This window comes from Gopherus flavomarginatus, chromosome 1, assembly GCF_025201925.1.
Source record: "Gopherus flavomarginatus isolate rGopFla2 chromosome 1, rGopFla2.mat.asm, whole genome shotgun sequence".
In the NCBI taxonomy this organism is placed as follows: Eukaryota; Metazoa; Chordata; order Testudines; family Testudinidae; genus Gopherus; species Gopherus flavomarginatus.
The window spans coordinates 67,605,136-67,625,150 of NC_066617.1; the positions used below are offsets into that span (position 1 = coordinate 67,605,136).

Sequence of the window (20,015 nt, forward strand, 5' to 3'; positions counted from 1 at the left end):
GATTTCCCGACATAGACCTGTTCGCTTCCCACAAGAACAGGGAATGCCAGATGTTCTGCTCCTTCCAAGGTCTCTCCCCGGGATCGATCTCGGATGCTTTCCTGATGCCGTGGAAGAGCCAACTCCTTTATGCCTTCCCATCGTTCCCGCTAGTTCACAAGGTCCTGCTGAAACTCCACAGGGACAGAGCGCGCATCATCATGATCGCTCCAGCGTGGCCCAGGCAGCACTGGTACACCACGTTGCTCGACCTGTCAATAGCCAACCCAATTACCCTGCCACTCCACCCAGACCTCATAACTCAAGACCATGGCAGGCTTCGCCACCGAGACCAGCAGGCTTTTCACCTCACAGCGTGGCTGCTGCATGGCTAAACCAGTCAGAGTTACGTTGCTCTGAATCAGTAAGACAAGTTCTCCTGGGTAGCAGGAAGCCTTCCACTCGGTCAACGTACCTGGCCAGGGGGAAGCGTTTCTCCTGCTGGTGTGAAACGCTTAATCTTACTCCCACTGAGGTCTCAACCCCTCTATTTTGGACTACCTCTGGTCTCTCAAACAGCAGGGCCTAGCAGTATCATCACTGAGGGTATACTTGGCAGCCATCTCTACCTTCTACCCAGGCGAAAGTGGTTGTTCCATGTTCTCACACCCTATGGTTTCAAGGTTCCTCGAGGGCTTGGAGCACTTATACCCTCAAGTACACTGCCCAGCCCCGACCTGGGACCTCAACCTGGTTTTAACCAGACTTATGTCTCCCCCATTCGAGCCGTTAGCAACCTGCTCGCTACTATACCTGTCTTGGAAGACAGCTTTCCTCGTAGCCATTACATCGGCCAGTCGAGTCTCCAAGCTTAGGACTCTTATGGTGGATCCGCCATACACTGTGTTCCACGAGGACAAGGTGCAGTTGTGACCACACCCGGCTTTCCTCCCTAAGGTGGTTTCGGCCATTCATGTTAACCAGGACATCTTTCTCCCGATCTTCTTCCTGAAGCCACACTCAATGCGATGGGAGCAACAATTGCACTCCCTAGACGTCTATAGAGCACTCGCATTTTATATTGAGTGGACAAAACCCTTTTGTAAAACGCCCCAACTCTTTGTTGCGGTAGCAGACCAAATGAAAGGCCTACCTGTTTCCTCTCAGAGAATCTCATCTTGGGTGATGGCGTGCATCCGCACTTGTTATGATTTGGCTCATATTTCCCCAAGACACATCACCGCGCATTCTACCAGGGCTCAGGCTTCATCTGCCGCCTTCCTGGCTCATGTACCTATCCAGGAGATATGTCGCGCAGCTACCTGGTCCTCGGTCCACACCTTTGCTTCGCATTATGCTCTGGTTCAACAGTCAAAAGATGCTGCAGACTTTGGCTCAGCAGTTTTGCATTCTGCCACATCTCACTCCAACTCCACCGCCTAGGTAAGGCTTGGGAATCACCTAACTGGAATGGATATGAGCAAGCACTCGAAGAAGAAAAGACGGTTACTCACCTTTGTAACTGTTGTTCTTCGAGATGTGTTGCTTATATCCATTCCAAACCCGCCCTCCTTCCCCATTGTCGGAGTAGCCGGCAAGAAGGAACTGAGGGGCGGTTGGGTCGGCAGGGGTATATATCCGGCGCCATGGCGGCGCTGCTCCAGGGGGCGCCCAGCCAACCCATCGAGTTTTGCTCGGGTAAAAATCTTCCAACGAACGTGCACGCAGCGTGTGCACACCTAACTGGAATGGATATGAGCAACACATCTCAAAGAACAACAGTTACAAAGGTGAGTAACCGTCTTTTTCTTGTGGCTGTGCAGCTTTGGTCCCAAGCTCTGACCTCAGCAGCCTGCCAGCAGCTCACAAACCTTATTGTGGCTCTGCCCGACTTGATTACTCCTTGCAGACTGACCTTCAAACCCTTCCAGCCCTACATTTTTCCCCAAAATCAGCCTACTGCAGGAACAGTCCCTCTCACTAGACCTTCACAGACAAAGTGTTAGGTTTGCTGCCTTTACAGAGACAGTAAAATACTCCAACCTGTCAGCTTTCTAGAAGTACCTACTTTACTGAACATACACAGCACTGATGGTTTATAATGAAAGCCACACAAGTTTGTTAACAAAAGACGATGGATGAAGTGATACCAAGTAAAAGAGAGAAAGGCAGAGATGGCTACAAGCAAATAAAAGTAAAAACACACATCTAAAAGCCTTAAACTTAATCTAGCAAGATGCAGGTTTTGTTCAGGCTGATTTCTCTCAATCACAGCTGCTTTCCAGCTTTTACCGGCCAGCATGATGAGGACCCATCAAAGAGATCAAATTGCTTGGTTTCTTTGTCTCCTAAGGTAAAAGATAAAGATAGAGTCTCTCTTTGTTCCTCATATTCCCAAAGGGATGTCTTTGTTTTAGGACTTGTCTACACTACAGAGTTTTGGCGATGCAAGTTATGCCAATGGACAGCCACTTCTATAATTAAACCACTGTTGCATGTCCACACTATGCTCCTTGTGTTGGTCCAGCGCATCCACAATAGCAGCTTTTTCATCAACACAGAAAGTAGTGCAATATGGGTAGCTATCTGGGAACGGCGAACCGTGGCCACTAGGAGCCATGAGTGGCCATACCTGTGGAAGCTCAGGTAAACAAAGTATCTCGCGGACCACCAGAGGCTTACCCTGAACAAGCCGCGAACCAAGTTTGGGAACCTCTGCTGTAGAGGAACAGCGGAGCCTGCGTAGTCTAACAGGGGTGTGCTTGTGTTACCCCTGGCTGGTGGAGTCAGGGAGCTGATCCATGGCAGGCACAGACAAGGCTTCCTCACAAGCCAGATGGTGGTGAGGTGCCCCACAGTCCTGGGCACCCATGAGAGGCATCACACTTTTGATTAAAAAATTAGCACTCCAGAATATCAATAAAGCACACGTTAAATGGATTAAGAACTGGCTAACTGACTGATCTCAAAAAGTAGTTATCAGTGGGGAATCATCAGTGAATATGAGTGGTTTTAGTGGAGTTCTGTGGGGATCGGTATCAGGCCCAACACTATTCAAGACTTCATCAGTGATTGGAAATAAATATAAAATCACTGTTGATAAAATTTGAGGATGACACCAAAAATGGGTGTTGTGGTAAATAATGACGAGGATGGGGCAATCATACAGAACCAGCTGGATCACTTGGTAACCTGGATTCAAATAAATTGTGTTTTAATATAGCCAAATACAAAGTTATGGTCATACCTACAGAATGTAGGACTGTATCCTGGGAAACAGTGACTCTGAAAGGGATTTAGGGGTCATCATAGACAAGCCACTCAATGTGAGCTCTCAGTTTGACATGGCAGCAAAAAGGCACAATGCAATTCTTGGCTGTTGTCACCATGCCTCAGGGGGTCCCAGCTGAGGATGCCAAATTCAGAACAGACTGCTGAGAAATAGGACAGACTCACCACACCAGTAACAAAAGTAAACTTCTGTATCACGACACTGCTCAACAAGAAGCTAAAATGCAGTTTCCCTAGGTATTCCAACCCTTGGCCCACTACCTAGACACTGGATTTTATGATGAGTGATTACTGAAAAACAATTTAATCAGACATAGGGTCCTCCCAATTCCAAGAGATCAGCCACTTAGCCAGGTCAATATATAACTCACATGTTACCAAATAATCATGCTAATGACAATCCGTTAGTAACTGAAAACTTAAGGTTTAATAATAAAAGGAAAGAAGGGAGTTACAAATGGTTAATAGATCATATACATACAAGTAACAAAGAGTCCTGTGGCACCTTATAGACTAACAAATGTATTGGAACATAAGCTACCCCAATCACTTACGTGGGGTAGCATTACTACTGCGAGGCAAGGCCAAGTCCTCCCTGATAACTTAGATACCAGGGTCTTCTCAGCTACTTAGCGCATGTCTTAAACATCCGCAGGTCACCTTGCTGTCATGTTAGTCTATCTGCTGATAGAAGAATTTGCTGATTTAGTCAAAGATCATTTTTATGATCAATTGGAATCTCTAGTACATATTGTCACTCCACAGAATAATCTTGTGATGCTGGGTAACCTAAATGCAGTTATTGCCCCCATTACCTGGCATGGACCAAGTTTTTGGTCATATCTCTTTAGTTTGACAAGGTGGGTGAGGGAATATCTTTTATTAGACTCTCTTCCCAAGCGCGACGCTAGGGAGGGGCATGAATGGTCACATGCCCTTCCCCAGATGCCGGGGGGGGGGGGCACATTCCAGATGGGGCAGGGGGAAGCTGTCCCTGTCCTGTCCTGTCCAGCTGTACTCAGGTATGTGCCTGGATGAGAGTAGCCTGCTTGCCTGAGCTTGCTGGAGTCGCTCTGCCTACTGCTGCTGGTGAATGAGAAGGGGTGCTTCTTTCTTGAAGTGGCAGGGCAAAATGGGAGGGCTCAGCGGAGGGAGGAAGAGGAGCGGGGGGGAGGGGGGCCGCTGGGGACACTGGGGATGATCATGATGGGGTTCTGGGGGGTGGGGGAGGCAGTATAGGCCAGGGCTGGGAGTCTGGTGGAGGGGTGGGGCAAGAAAGGAGCCCTCAGCATGTGGCCAGCCTAGATGGTCATCCGGGGGTGGGGGTGGGGGAGCAGCAGGGCCAGGGGCTAGTGATGGGGAGGGTTTTTGGGGGAGGCAAAACCCATGGGTGATGGGGGATTTCTGTGGGAGAGAGAGGTTTCTTGGCCTGAGTTCCTCCGGCCACACAGTAAGCTAGACAGAAATCCCTGATGTGCTCTTAGCAATGCACAGGATTCCTTTAAAGCCATAAGGGTAGGAAACAGGTATTTTACTTTAAATAAGGCCTTGCCTGAGTCCCAAACGTTGCATGAGTGCAGAATCAGACTCATATTTCATGAAAGGAAACCGAACTTCTCATATGATCTGGGCCAGCTTCCTAGTAGCTGGTGAGTACTTAAAACTCCAGTGCATCCTCCAAATGTTTGTTGTACGTTGATATGAAATTCAAAGTAGGAGGAGGATGGTCTTGTGGTTAAAACACTGGCTTCTCTTTATAAGACCTAAATATTATTATTATTTTGCCACAGACTTCCTTTATGCAAGTCGCTTAATTGCTCTCTGCCTTAGTTTCCTTTTCTGTAAAATGGGGATAATTCTTACCTAAGAAGGGCATGTGATCATGAACTTGTCTGTTAAACTTTGGAAGAATGTGCTGTAGACAGGGCCAGCTCTAGGCACCAGTGCTCCAAGCATGTGCTTGGGGCAGCACTTTTCAACTGGTGGCACTCCGGCTCCCTTTTTTTTTTGCTTGGGGCGCAAAAAGCCAGGAGCCGACCCTGAGCAGAGGTGAGCTGCGGTGGCGGTGGGTGCGAGGAAGGCCGCAGGAAGTAACCCTGGAGGGGGCAGAGGAACTGCTCCCTCACAGCTCACCTCTGCTCCACTGCCGCCTGCTCCCCGGAGAGTGCCGCTGCACCGCTTCTCCCCCCTCCCTCCCAAGCTTGCCGTGCAAATCAGCTGTTTTGCAGCAAGCCTGGGAGGGAGCGGGGAGAAGCGGAGTGGCAGCACGCTCAAGGGAGCAGGCAGAGGTGAGCTGAGGCGGCGGGGGGCGTGGGGAGGGCCACAGGAAGTAACCGGGGGGGGCAGAGGAACCGCTCCCACCGCCAGCTCACCTCTGCCTCCTCCCTCAAGTGCACTGCCACTCCACCTCTCCCCGCTCCCTCTCAGGCAAGCCTGGGAGGGAGGGAGGGAGGAGTAGGAGGGGAAATGTGGCACGCCTGGGGGAGGAGACAGAGCCAGGGATTTGGGGAAGAGGTTGGAATGGGGTGGGGAAGGGGCGGAGTTGGGGCGGGGCCAGGGGGCACGGGAAAATTTTTTTGCTTGGGCAGCAAAACACTTGGAGCTGGTGCTGGCTATAGAAAGACAAAGTGTTTATTAAAATATTAGGGATAGACTTTAAAGAATGGGTGCTTATGTTAGGCACATAGGGCACTATCTTGCAGCACTGAACTCAAGGATACCATTGCTGTTGATCTCAATAGGAACAGGATCAGAGCCCTAAATCCTTACTGAGGTTCCTAAGTAAGTAGCCCAGTTTTTCAAAGCACCCATCAGTTTCATTTTTGAAAAACAAGAGTCATATATTTTGGAGTCTAACTGGAGAACATATTTAAAGGGGGAAAAAAGTCTTTGTGTATCTGGAGGTTATTGCCCCCTTTGAGGCAACAATTATTGCTCTTAGGGCATTTAAAAAAATCTGCAACCAACCCTTGTAGAACATTTAACAGCAATTGTCATGCAAAGGTATGGAACTGAGTAACTGACGTGAGCGATATCAAGGTAACTTGGTGCAAGTTACTCATTCTTCCTTGACTATGAATACATTTTGCATTTGAGACATGCTTGCTAAATTGTTATGAAAATTTACCAGCAGAGGCACAAATTCTACTAACTTGAACTTATAATATGTTAATAAATGCAATATTTTACTTGCTTGTTTTCCCCCCAGAATGTATTTACCATGTGTGTGTGGAGTTTTGCCAGGCAGAATCAAGTCAGACTATGGAAAATGTTTCAGGAATGAGTGCTGATTAAGTTAGCAGTTCCAGAGTTTTGTGACTGATAATGTGGCACTCCCTAAATTAGTAGATTAGGGCCCAATCCTTCAAACATTTCCACATGTGCAATATTATTTCATTGAAATCAATTAGAGTAGTGATGTATAATGCAGCTAATGTTGGTATATTGATTACTTGTGTGAGTACTATTTGCTGTGTTTGTACAATATGGTTTCAATCCAAGGACCCAATTTTGCACTTAATGGAGGAGTAAAATCTTTAGCAGAAGCTATGAAGAAGACTCTGCTGTATTCCTCTTCAACTGCAATACAGCAAGGTTTCTCCTGAAAGAAGTAGCTACTTTGCCTGCTAGTTCATAACTACACTTAAGTGTCCTTACCACAACTCAGTTAAATTGTATAAAGTAGGTACACTATCACATTTTGATCTAAGATGTATTTAAACACCCACATTTTAGCCAAACTATATACCAAAGATTTTTTTCATAATTCATGAAGTAATTTTATCTAGTCATATACCTAAGTGCATTCTATATTAACAAGAAAAAGAGCAGAACATTACTGCAGACAGCTCAGGGAAGACAACCACTCACTGTGCAGCACAGGGGTTAAAAAGCAAACAAAATGGTAGGATATATATATATAATGAAGACTAAATGGAGAGTAAAATACTGCAAATGTATAAATCAATGGTATGCCCTCATCTGGAATACTTTGCGCAGATCGGATCAGATAATGATAAAGCAGAAATAGAGGGAATTCAGGCATCGGTGCTGTGATTGATCCAAGGCATGGATAAGCTCTGATATGTAAAGATATTGAAAAGACTGGCAAGTTTACTAGAGAGATGTGCTAGGGTTTTCAGAAGAGCCCCAGGAGTTAGGTGCCCAGCTCCCATTGAACTTCAATGGGATTTCAAGTGTCTAACTTTCCGAGGCTCCTATGAAAATCCTAGCTGAGATGAATGAGAGAGGATCTGATAAACAATGGATGGTACAGAGGAGATAGACTGGGAACTTCTGTTCACCCTATCTCATAGTGTGGGAACAAGGGGATATTAAATGAAATCGAAAGGCAAATTCAAATCTTGTAAGGGGAATTATGTTTTCACACAATGGAAAACTAGCTTGTGGAACTCACTGCAATTTTCATTGAGGCCAGAAGCTGAGGAGTCCAATTATGATTAGATATTTATGGATACTAAGAATATCCAAGTTATAACAGTAATTATACCTTAAAAGAAATACTCTGAGGAATTTTGGAAGGGATATAAACCCGTAACATGCTGCAGGGCATAAACTAATCTATATTATTGGGGAATAGGAGTAAACTTTCCCTGGGGCACCTTATACCATAACTAACTACTGCAGAGTTTCTTGAACTTTGTTCTGAAGCATCTGGTATTGGTCACTGCTGATGACAGAATACTGGACTAGGTTGACCGCTATTCTAATCCAGTCTGGTAATCTGGCAATTCCTATATTTCTGTGTTCCTGTTATTAGAAACAAGTATGACAGATTTTTGGAGTCCATCTAGATTTAAATTTGAATGTTCAGTTTTATATATATATTTAAAATAGCCATTAAATTAACCCTATTCAATATGAATTCTCTAACCAATTTATGCATTAAAAATAAAGCAAAACAAAATAAAAAAATTAAAATCTTAGTAAACTATGCAGCCTCTGTTGTTCATCTTGTTAAACTGGAGGCAGGGTCAGAAAATGTGGGTAAATATGTATTTATTTTGTGGATTTCTAATAGTGCACTACAGTGCTGCAGTTAATTGTATGTTACCAGCTGCCTCATCACTCAGTTTATTTTTACTTTTTTTGCAAATGAAATAATCCTTTTATTACAGGTCAAAAATTCAGGTGTTAACGGGACATTCATGGTTAACACAGCAGGCTACAGCTTTCTATATAGTTCAAGTGCGTTGCTCACTTTGAGCCTTTTAAGGTATGGATCCTCAACCTCATTATAGACTCACCCTACTAGTATGAAGAAATATAGGCCTATAATGTTAAACTATGGTTTGCTGCACTCTTGTGTTCTGTGTATGACAGAGCCATTGAGCTTCCTTATGCTATACAAAACAGTTCTGTGCACTCGAGTTCTCTTGTGCATCTAGCTATCCTTAACAGGAAGATAGACTGAACATGAGTTACTTCAGGCCTGAGTTCAATAGAATCTCCCAGTGTCTTGTTTGATCTCAGGAGTTCTAAGGAATAATTTTCCAGTCCTGTGTGGTGTTCCATGAATGCCTGTCAGTTTTATTTTGCTCTTGTCAAAGCATCTGTTATAGGGGTACAAATATGTGGTAATTATTGCAACTTAAAAATAAACCATACAGATTCCTCCTCCTACTAACAGCAGGGAGTATCTCTGCAGACATTTTTTCACCAGATGTTCTTTTTAGGTGTTTCCATATCTGAGGGAGAAGACAATTGTGAATGGACTAGACCACTTGCAGCAATTCTGGAAACATACTTTCTCCTGGGGTCTTTCTGGAGCACAAACTGCTTGATGGATAATGATTTGTCAAGTTTCCAGTATATATGAAAGATCTAAAGTTGGCTGTGGAGTAGTATTTCCTGAAAGCAGGGTTGCAAAAGTGCTTACACTTTTTATTAAGATGGCCATCATCCAAGTCCTGCTTTACTCCAGCGTTGTGACAGTCAGTCTGGAATTCCCTATGGGGCAAGGAATCCTGCATTCCTCTCCAGGTGGGCAGAAATGTAGGATCATGGCTAAAGGCACAACTGTCAACTTGAAAAATCACATTTCTGTCTGAAAACTTTGTACAAGCTAACAAGTAGGATTAGGAAAAACCCAAGAGATTAGTGGAGGGGGAGGAAGAGTCTTCTCTACTTTTTTTCAGTTTGTTCAGTTTTATGTATTGATGGCGCTGTGTGTACAGTCAGTTGCACAGTGTCCCTGTAAGGTCTGTTAGAGCTGAGGCCTTGGCTACACTTGAGAGTTACAGCACAATAAAGCAGCCCACAGAGCTGTAACTCACTCCTCGTCCACACTGGCAAGGCACATACAGCGCTGTATCTCTGTGGCTATAGCGCTGCAAGTAGTCCACCTTCTGGAGAGGAATAACAGCTGCTGCAGACGCTGCTGCTCCAGTGTAAACGGGGAGTAACCTTATTATGCAGTGATTAACCTCCGGAAACTCCCCATAATCCTTTTAAGTGAAGGTTCCTCTCCTTGTTTTGTTGTGATGCCTCTCTTTATTTGTTGTGAACTTTGGGCTCCTGGAGCTGCTTATCAAAAAAATGATGAGTGTGGTTCTGGCCTAGCAACTAACCAAGGCCCACTGAAAAATTTACTGTCTGGGGTAGATAAGACAGCTGTGTGACCTTGCTAGATAAGAGAATGCTTATAGAGGCTGGGAAAAAATGCTTATAGACACTTTTTAAAGTAATATGTATTTTTTTTGTACTAAGCATGAAGTTATCAAGCAGTAACAGTTGTTCTTTGTTTTGTATGCTGGGAACAAATGCTGGGAAGGTACAGTGATGATGCAACGTAAGTGATGATGCGACGAAGTAGTTAATAAAAAACAGTTTGCATTTGGGGTGGAGGGGGCTGGTTCTGTATGGAGTGAGTTGGGCAGTTCTCTGTTGTACGGCATGCTACAATAAATAACTTGATAGTGGGATTCTTGCTGGTCGTTGCCTGTCTCTTTGCGGTTGGACAACGAAACCTGAGCCATCTGGGATAAGAGAGATCCCCGACAAAAACAAACACAGCTACTGTTTGCTGTGAATGAGTAGAGGCAGGTAGGGGGCTGTCATAATATAATTCCCAATTCTGAACCTTAGCGTCCAAAATATGGGTACTAGCATGAATTCCCCTAAGCTTAAGCTGCCACCAATCAGGAATTCCAGTGCCTGATACACTCTGGTCCCCCCAAAACCTTCCCTGGGGACCCCCAAGACCCAGACCCTGTGGATCTTAACGCAAGGAAAGCAAACCCCTTTCCTCACCGTTGCCTTTCCCAGCCTTCCCCTCTCTGGGTTACCCTGGAAGATTACTGTGATTCAAACTCCTTGAATCACAACACAGAGATATTAGGTCTCCTGGAAAGAGAGACAGATTCACGCTCCGTGAATCTAAAACAAAGGGATTCCACCCTTTCCCTCCCTTCTCCTTCCCTGTTAAGTACAGACTCAATTCCCTTGAGCCTCAGCAAGGGGGAAAAATCAGACAGGTCTTAAAAGCAAAACTTATAATAAAAAGAAAGAAAAAAAGGCAAAAGTTTATCTCTGCAATTTAGATGGTAAAAAGTTACAGGGTCTGTCAGCTTATAGAAACTAGAAAGAAGCCTCCCCCCAGCAAAATACGATTAAAATACTTCCAGCAAACTACACATTTGCAAATAAAGGAAAACAAATAAAAAGACTATACCGCCTTTCTACTTTTGTGCTCACAAAATTGGAATAGAAGATTAGAGAGCCTGTAGGTACGTGTGGTTACTCTCAGAGCCCTGAGAGAACAAAGCAAAACCCAAAAAACACAAACAAAGGCTTCCCTCCACCGAGATTTGAAAATATCTTGTCTCCTGATTGGTCCCCTGGTCAGGTGGTTGGTTCCCTGTTTGTTAACCCTTTACAGGTAAAAGAGACATTAACCCTTAACTATCTATTTCTGACAGGGGCTCCCTTTGGAATGCCCACAGCTAATGTTTGCTTGAAGAGAGAGGCACGCAGGGGGAGGGGAAGGGTCCGTTTCGGTGAGCAGCTGCTTATCTGGTTTGTGAGGAAAAAAACAAACAGCTTCTGTTTGCTTTCAGTGAGTTGGGGTGGGGGTGAGGGTGGGGGTAAAAACTTGTAAGGCAGTTGCTGACACAGTGTCTGCATGAGTGGCAAGTTTGTAGAAATTTTGGTGATGCCCAGAACCCGCCCCCCAACTCTGCCCCCCCAAACTCCGCCCCCACCTGCCTAGGGCTCTGGGAAGGGGTTTGGGGGGGGAGGTCTGGGGTGCAGATCCTGGGCTGGGGATTAGGGTGCAGGAGGGGTGCTGGGTGCAGGCTTTGGGATGGAGTTTGGGTGCTGGGTGCAGGCTCTTGGCTGGGGCAGGGGGTAGGTGTCCAGGAGGGGGTGAGGGGTGCAGGCTTTGGGACAGAGTTTGGGTGCTGGCTCTGGGCTGGGGGTGGAGGCACAGGAAAGGGTGAGAGGTGCAGGCTCTGGGAGGGAGTTTGGGGGTGGGAAGGGGTGTGTGGGAAGGGGGAGGGGGTGCACCCTCTGGGAGGGAGTTTGGGGATAGGAGGGAGTGCAGGGGTGAGGGCTGTGGGGCTGAGGATGAGGGATTCTTGATGCAGGAGGGGGCTCAGGGCTGGGGCTGAGGATTAGGGCGTGGGGGGATGAGGGCTCTGGCTGGTGCTGTGGGGTTCATGATGTAGGAAGGGGCTCAGGGCAGAGGGTTGGGGTGAGGGCTGTGGGGCTGAGGATGAGGGGTTCATGATATGGGGGGGCTCAGGGCTGGGGTAGAGGATTAGGGTGCGAGGGGTGAGGGTTCTGGCTGGGGCTGGGGATGAGGGGTTCATGATGCAGGAGGGGGCTCAGGGCTAGGGCAGAGGGTTGGGGTGTGGGCTGTAGGGCTGAGGATGAGGGGTTCATGCTGCGGGGGGGCTCAGGGCTGAGGATTAGGGCTCAGGGCTGGGACTGAGGATTAGGGTGCGGGGGGATGAGGTCTCTGGCTGGGGCTGAGGATTAGGGTGCGGGGAGATGAGGGCTCTGGCTGGGGCTGAGGATTAGGGTGCGGTGGCATGAGGGGTCCTGGCTGGGGAAGAGAGTTTGGGGTGTTGGAGAGGCTTAGGGCTAGGGCAGGGTAAGGGCAGGGTGCCTTGCCATTAGTGGAGGGCAGACCCTAGGACCCTGGGGCAGCAGACAGCAGTTCTGCCAGGAATCACTCTACTCCGGCAGCACGAGCAGGCAGGGGAGAAGCACGCGCTGCTTTTTGTCTGGCAGGGACACGGCAGGGACACGCAAGGAGAGGGGTGGCAGGCAGGGACTGGGACCTGCTCCAGACAGGGATGCAGCGGGTGGGGAGACCCGCAGGGGCTGGGGCCCGATCCAGGCAGGGCCGGGGGAGAGACCCAGCTCCAAATATTGCTGGAGCAGGGCCCCCAGCCCTGAATATTCCTGGCGCCCGAGCACCGCAAATGTATAAAACCTGCCGCCTATGAGTGTCTGCACTCCAAAAACCCACTCTCCCCCCACGCTCCCTGTCACACTCCACTCCACCCCCCCCTCTTTTGAAAAGCATGTTGCAGCCACTTGAATGCTGGCATAGCTGCCCATAAAGCACCGCTCCCAATGCCGCTTCAAACGTGGCCACGACAGTGCGCTGGCAGCTGTCAGTGTGGGAAAGCACTGCAGTCTGTTCTACTCAGCTGCACGAAGACAGGTTTAACTCCCAGCGCTGTACAGCTGCAAGTGTAGCCATACCCTAAATTTGGGCCATGCTGGAAACACCATGTACAGGGCAATATCACCATAACCTTTACTATCAACAGTTACTAGTCGCCTAGGTCTCTCCTCAGCAGGCGCCGGTCCAATAAAAGCTATTCCCTCACCCACCTTATTTCTCTTTAATAGCCTGGGCCCAACAGACTACAGCAACGCTTTTAAACAGCTTGTGAGCGTGCGGCGGTGCTGCAGTTTTACACAGGAGCAGCACCAGGGTTTTTGGTGCCCTAGGTGCAGGGCCAGCTCGCGGGTCCCGGCTCCGGTGGACCTCCCGCAGGCGTGCCTGCAGATGCTCCACCAGAGCCGTGGGACCAGCGGACCTTCCACCGGAGCAGTCTGCCGCCCTCCCAAATCCTGGCGCGCGGTCGCTAAATGGAAGCGCCGGCCCTGGTTTTACAGAGCAGCCCCAACAGCGCGGCTAGGCCTTGGCGGCGAGCTCTAGGAACAGGCGCCTCGCCTCGCCTCCCAGCCTGGTTTCCTCCTCACACTACAGCTGTGTGAAGAGCAATGACAGCCGACCCCTCCAGGCCGGCACTTCAGCGGAGGCTGCGGCGCCCAGCTCGGCCGGGGAACCAGCACATAACTACGCCCCCTAAGGCGGCAATATCACGGGACCGGGGCGGGGACTGAGCCCCGCCCCCCAGCCCGCCCCCAGAGGGCGAGTGGGCGGAAGGGCCCGGCCTGCTGGAGAAGCGGAAACAGGGCTCAGCGGCGGGACGCGCGACCCCTCAGTGCGGGCGCTGCGGGCTGGCTAAGCCCACCCAGGAGGCGGCGGCGCTGCGGAGAGGAGCCGCACGCCCCCTTCGGCCGGGCCCGGCCCGGCGAGGAAACATGGCCCAGGCCGGCGGGAGGACGCGGCCCGTGAGCGAGCTGTGGGGGGTGCTGCTGCCGGCGAAGGGCAGGGAGGCGGAAGTAGAGGAGGAGCAGGACGACTCGGACCCGGACCCTGACTCGCCTTTTTTGGACGCCTCCGAGCTGTGCAGCAGCGGGCGGGTGCTACGGGGTTCCCTGCCCGCGCGCCGAAAGGGTGAGGAGCGCGCGCCAGGGCAGGGAGACCCCTCCCCGCGAGCCCGCCTCCCTCCTGCCCACGGGGTGGGGGGACACCGCGCGCCTCAGCCCTTCACCCCCCTGCTGGTGCCTCATGGGCTTGAGTGTCAGGCAGTGCCTCTGAGGGGCTGGCAGGGCGGGTTTTGCTGTGCATTTCAGTGACACGTTTACCCAACTTCCGGCTCCTCCTCAGTCCCAGCGCTGGGGCACCTTCCTTTCCCTCAGCCCGGTGTTTTCCTCAGGAATTGAAATAGGTGGTGGTGGTTCAAAAATACGGAGGGAGGGTGAAGACTGATGAGGGGTGAGACCATTAGGGCGAAGGTGGGCTGTATGGCACCATAGTAAAACTTAAATCTAATAAAATGGTCATGAAACATTTTTTAAATCATCACACAAATTAAAGTTGCTACACACGCTTACTATGTTGCGCTATATCTACAGCCTTCTTGGTTTCTTGTAATTTTGCACAGCTCCATTAATGAACAACTTGAATGCAGTGCATTCATTTTTGGTGGCTTCTCATTGTCTGGTACTTCCAGTCCTTCATTATAGGCTCATGATCAGGTAACAGGAGACGTCTTTCAGAACATAAAATTCTATTCAATGAGGAAAACGAATGCTCAGCTGTAACTGTTATGACTGGGAATAGCAAGAGATGAATTCCTACTTTCATCCCAGGAACTATAACACAAAAATTGGGTAGAACCACTAGTGACGCTAAAGTAGAAGTTGAAGTCAAATCTTCATTTGTCATATGATATTCCACTCTGCGTTCAAATTTTCTGTTCTGTCCTGATCATATGGCAACTCCATTGCAGGTAGTGCCTGACACTGTCAGTGTTTTATAAGACCAGCATCTGTAAAAGCTAGGTAGAGGTTGAGTAGAATCCAGAAGTTGCTATTGTAGAAATGTAAGAATCAATCTGTGTACTTTATGTTTTCAGCTGGCTTAAAAAACACTTCTTGTCCTCTTCATTTAAGGAGTTAATATAAGTGCCCTAATTAGTCAACTTCTGAACTGAAGTCTCTGCTTCTTCCAGTACATTTTCAACGGATCTTTCTCTGATCCAAGTGTAGCTTCCATTGCTGGACAGAGATCTACTACTGTTGTAGCAGATGCCTGGATGGCATTTTTTAATGACCCAAGTGATTTCACAGTAGACTTACAAAGGCAAATGGCAGTTGTCTTCTCTGAACTTAGTAGCAAAAGTAATCCACTAGCATCACCACTTAGATCCGTCCTTTCTCGATAGATACCTTCCAAAGCCAATAATAGTGCTTGCAGTAATTTTAAGACAACAGCCAAGGATCACTACTGAGGAAGCCAGCGGGTTTTCCCAGGTTGTACTAAATTGAACTTCAGTCCTAGTGTATCTTCTATATTTTCCAAGGTGTTCAGTCCTTTTGGACTCTTGCTGAAAAAAAGAGTATAATGAAGACATTAAATTTATAGCTTTTTAAATGCATTTTGAAGATTCTTTAGCTCATAGTATTTCTAGTTGGAGTAGGTGGCCTCTACAGTGTGTATAGGAGAGATTAAAGTTACATTTTTCTCTGAGCAAAGCTGGTACTGCACTACGTCTTTCAAAGAAGTTTGCAGTTCCATCAAATGCACGAGCAGCCATCTCTTTGAGGTTCAGTTTACAAGCATTTAACTCTTCTAAGATGTGGGTTGTCAGAGATGCAGCCAATATGTCTTCTATAACCTAAACATCTATAAATTCATCTGCTGGCCTACCACTGGCATCAAGATAACGTACGCAGAGACTTAATACTTGGTCAGTGAAGACCTATAGATCAGAGGTGCTTTCATGTGAGTTCACTTCCCACCCTGGGAGGGTGTGGAGGAGAAGTCATCTTGCTCATTTCTCCAGCTGCTCGCTACTCACGCTGGCCGCTCACTCAGGCCACTGTTGTTTGTCGTGCTACCGTTCACTCCACCACTCCATTGTCGATGACCCTGAGACATCACCTGCTGCTGCCATCTGCCACTGTGACCTCTACAAGTCGATCTCTTGAGGTTCCACCCAGCTCTCAGTGATTTCAGCTCTTAGTGTGGGAACCTCGCTGCCAGTGCAGGATGTGCTGTTTCTTCCACAGAAATGCTGTCCTCCAGCAGCTCTAAGCACTTAGAACTGATTATTCGTGATTTCAGCTCTAGTGACCACTTAACAAAACAAAGGATTCTCTATCAAGCCTAATAAGCTCTATTTTTAAATAATGGAGAGGGGCAGGTCAAAGAGTGCCTGAGTATCTTAGGCACAGCCCACATCACCAAGCAAAACCCCTGTCCCCCTGGGATCTGCCATCCAAACCCTTTGCTTAGTGAGTGCAGTTCAATTGAGGATGACCAGTGCTTAATTTGTAATGAAAGAGGTGCTGAGGCTCTAGCAAGTTTTTTACTTTCATAGCTGATGTGGGAAGCCCAGAAGTCCCAGGGCTATGCACTGCCAAGCGTAGAGGTGCCGGGGCTCAGCACTGGCAAAAATTAAGCACTAAGGGTGACCCCCTCAATCAGGACAATCTACGTATAGTTCTTCTGCTGTTTACTCATAGAGTAAGGATAACATTTCATGACCCAACACCAGCCAAATTGATCTCTTGGGTAACACAGCTCTGTCTGCTAGATACCTAGGCAGAGTAGGTGAGTTCATGTAAATACAGTCTAGCCCTGAAGCCTCCTCCCACCATCACTAGCTGTCAGGGGGAAGAGTGCTGAAGAGAGCAAGACAATTAACTCCTATCTCTTACATAATACTTTCCCCTTAATGCACCCCAGAATATTAGCCTTTTTTGCAACTGGATTACATTGTTGATTTATATTCAATTTGTGATCCACTACATCCCAGATTCTTTTGAGCAGTACTACCACCTGGCCAGTTACTCTTCATTTTGTAGTTATGCATTTGATTTTTCCTTCCTAAGTGAAGTACCTTGCGCTTGTCTTTACTAAATGTCATCTTGTTGATTTCAGACCAATTCTCTGTTTTCTAAGGTCATTTTGAATTCTAATCCTTTCCTCCAAAGTGCTTGCAGTTCCTCTCAGCTTGGTGTCATCTACAAACTTTATAAGCATACTCTGCACTCCATTAGCCAAGTCATTAATAAAAATATTGAATAGTACCGGACCCAGGATTGACACCTGTGGGACCTCATGAGATACCTCCTGTCAAGTATAATTCCCAAATCTGGACCTTAGCGTCCAGGGTATTGGTACTAGCATAAAGTCCTTTAAGCTTAATTACCAGCTTAGATTCTGTAGCGCTGCCACCAATCAGGAATTTTTAGGGCCTGATACCCTCTGGTCCCCCCAAAACCTTCCCATGGGACCTCAAGACCCAGATTCCTTGAGTCTCACAACAAAGGGAAATAAACCATTTCCTTCTTCCTCCCAGCTCCTTCCTGCCCTGGGAACACTAGGAGATCACCTGACTCAACTTCTTGAATCACCACACCGAGAGGAGTGTTACCTTCCCCCTCACCCAGAGGCAATACAAGCTGTGTGAATTAACACAAAGAGAAAATTTATCCTTCCCTTCTCCCCACCAATTCCCTTGAACCTTAACTAGGAGAAAAAATCCAACAGGTCTTAAAAAGCAAAACTTTTAATAAAAAAAGAAAGGAAAAAAAGTAAAAGGTTTATCTCTGCACTTTAGATGGTAAACAGTTACAGAGTCTTTCAACTTATAAACAATAGAAAGAAACTTTCTCCAGCAGAAACACAATTTAAGCTACTTCCAGCAAGTACACATATGTAAATGAAAAAAAAAAAACAAATTAAAAGACTATGACCGCCCTTTCTTACTTACAATTCAGAATAGATAAAAGACTGTAGCAGGGAGATTGGCAGAAACCTGTTTGCACCTCTAGCCCCATCCAGGACCCAGAGAGAACAAAGCCAAACCCACAAAGGCTTCCCTCCCATGAGATTTGAAAGTATCTTGTCTTCTGATTGGTCCTCTGGTCAGGTGTTTGGGGTCCCTGTTTGTTAACCCTTTACAGGTAAGAGAGACATTAACCCTTATCATGAGATACCTCCCCTTCCCCCAGTTTGACAGTGAACCATTAATAACTACTCTTAAAATATGGTCTTTTAACCAGTTGTCCACCCACCTTATAGTAACTTCATCTAAACCACATTTCCCTAATTTTCTTATGAGACTGTCATGTGGTATTGGGTCAAAAGCCTTATTAAAAATCAAGATATAATATGTCTACTGCTTCCCCCCATCCATTAGGCCAGTAACCTTATCATATTAGGAAATGAGATTTGGTGTGGCATAATTTGTTCTTGACAAACGCATACTGGCTGTTCCTTTTAATATTATTCTCTGCCTGTATAAATTGGTCTGTACTAGGAGGATTTGTCAGCATAACGTTTCTAGTTTTGATGAGGACTAAGTCAAGTTAGAAAAAACCTTTACCATCTCTGTGGGTCTGAAGAGATAAGGAATCTTGTTATGGCAATACTAAGTCATTTTTTTTTTTTTTGTTGCTATTGGCTCATCCTGTGAGCTGTTGTTGCAGTATGTGAAAATCCATCACAAATTTTCCCATATTTATAAATACTCATTTAAAACCAAATAATTATGGGAAATGTTCCTAATTCCTTAATTTGGCATATTAGGATACGTCTACACTACAGGATTATTCCGATTTTACATAAACCGGTTTTATAAAACAGATTGTATAACGTCGAGTGCACGCGGCCACACTAAGCACATTAATTCGACAGTGTGCGTCCATGGTCTGAGGCTAGCGTCGATTTCTGGAGCGTTGCACTGTGGGTAGCTATCCCGTAGCTATCCCATAGTTCCCGTAGTCTCCCCCGCCCCTTGGAATTCTGGGTTGCGATCCCAGTGCCTGATGGGGCAAAAATCATTGTCGCGGGTGGTTCTGGGTACAGCCTCACCCCTCCCTTCGTGAAAGCAGCAGACAACCATTTCGCGCCTTTTTTCCTGGGTGAACTGTGCAAACGCCATAGCACAGCAAGCATGGACCCTGCTCAGATCAGTACCGCAATAGTGGACATTGTAAACACCTCACGCATTCTCGTGCAGTCTCTGCTGAACTGGGACATGCAAAGCCAGGCGAGGAGGAGGCGGCAGCTACGGCAGAGCGGCGATGAGAGTGTTGAGGACATGGACACAGAATTATCTCAAACCGCGGGCCCCTGCGCTTTGGAGATCCTGCTGGTAATGGGGCAGGTTCTAGCCATTGAACGCCGATTTTAGGCCTGGGAAACAAGCACAGACTGGTGGGACCGCATAGTTTTGCAGGTGTGGGACGATTCCCAGTGGCTGCAAAACTTTCGCATGCGTAAGGCCACTTTCATGGAACTTTGTGACTTGCTTTCCTCTGCCCTGAAACGCCATAATACCAAGATGAGAGCAGCCTTCACAGTGGAGAAGCGAGTGGCAATAGCCCTCTGGAATCTTGCAACGCCAGACAGCTACCGGTCAGTTGGGAATCAATTTGGAGTGGGAAAATCTACTGTGGGGGCTGCTGTGACGCAAGTAGCCAAAGCAATCATTAAGCTGCTGCTACGAAAGGTTGTGACTCTGGGAAATGTGGAGGCCATAGTGGATGGTTTTGCTGCAATGGGATTCCCTAACTGTGGTGGGGCGATAGATGGAACCCATATCCCTATCTTAGCACCGGAGCACCAGGGCACCCAGTACATAAACCGCAAGGGGTACTTTTCAATGGTGCTCACAAGGGACGTTTCACCAACATCCACGTGGGATGGCCAGGAAGGGTTCGTGACACTCGTGTCTTCAGAAGCACTGCTCTGTTTAAACTGCTGCAGCAAGGGAATTACTTCCCAGACCAGAAAATAACAGTTGGGGATGTTGAAATGTCTATAGTTATCCTGGGGGACCCAGCCTACCCCTTGATGCCATGGCTCATGAAGCCATATACAGGCAGCCTGGACAGTGGTC

The 20,015-nt window shown here is 47.4% G+C and overlaps 1 protein-coding gene across 1 annotated transcript in view; it reads left to right on the forward strand.

The window, feature by feature from the left end:
- The first annotated feature begins 13,678 nt into the window (after positions 1–13,678).
- HELB (DNA helicase B) overlaps positions 13,679–20,015 on the forward strand; it is a 40,546-nt gene continuing 34,209 nt past the window's right edge. Inside the window, exon 1 of the mRNA XM_050923335.1 lies at positions 13,679–14,053. Within this exon, the coding sequence (XP_050779292.1) occupies positions 13,858–14,053 (196 nt within the window). The 5' untranslated portion in view covers positions 13,679–13,857. The remainder of the gene's footprint in view (positions 14,054–20,015) is intronic.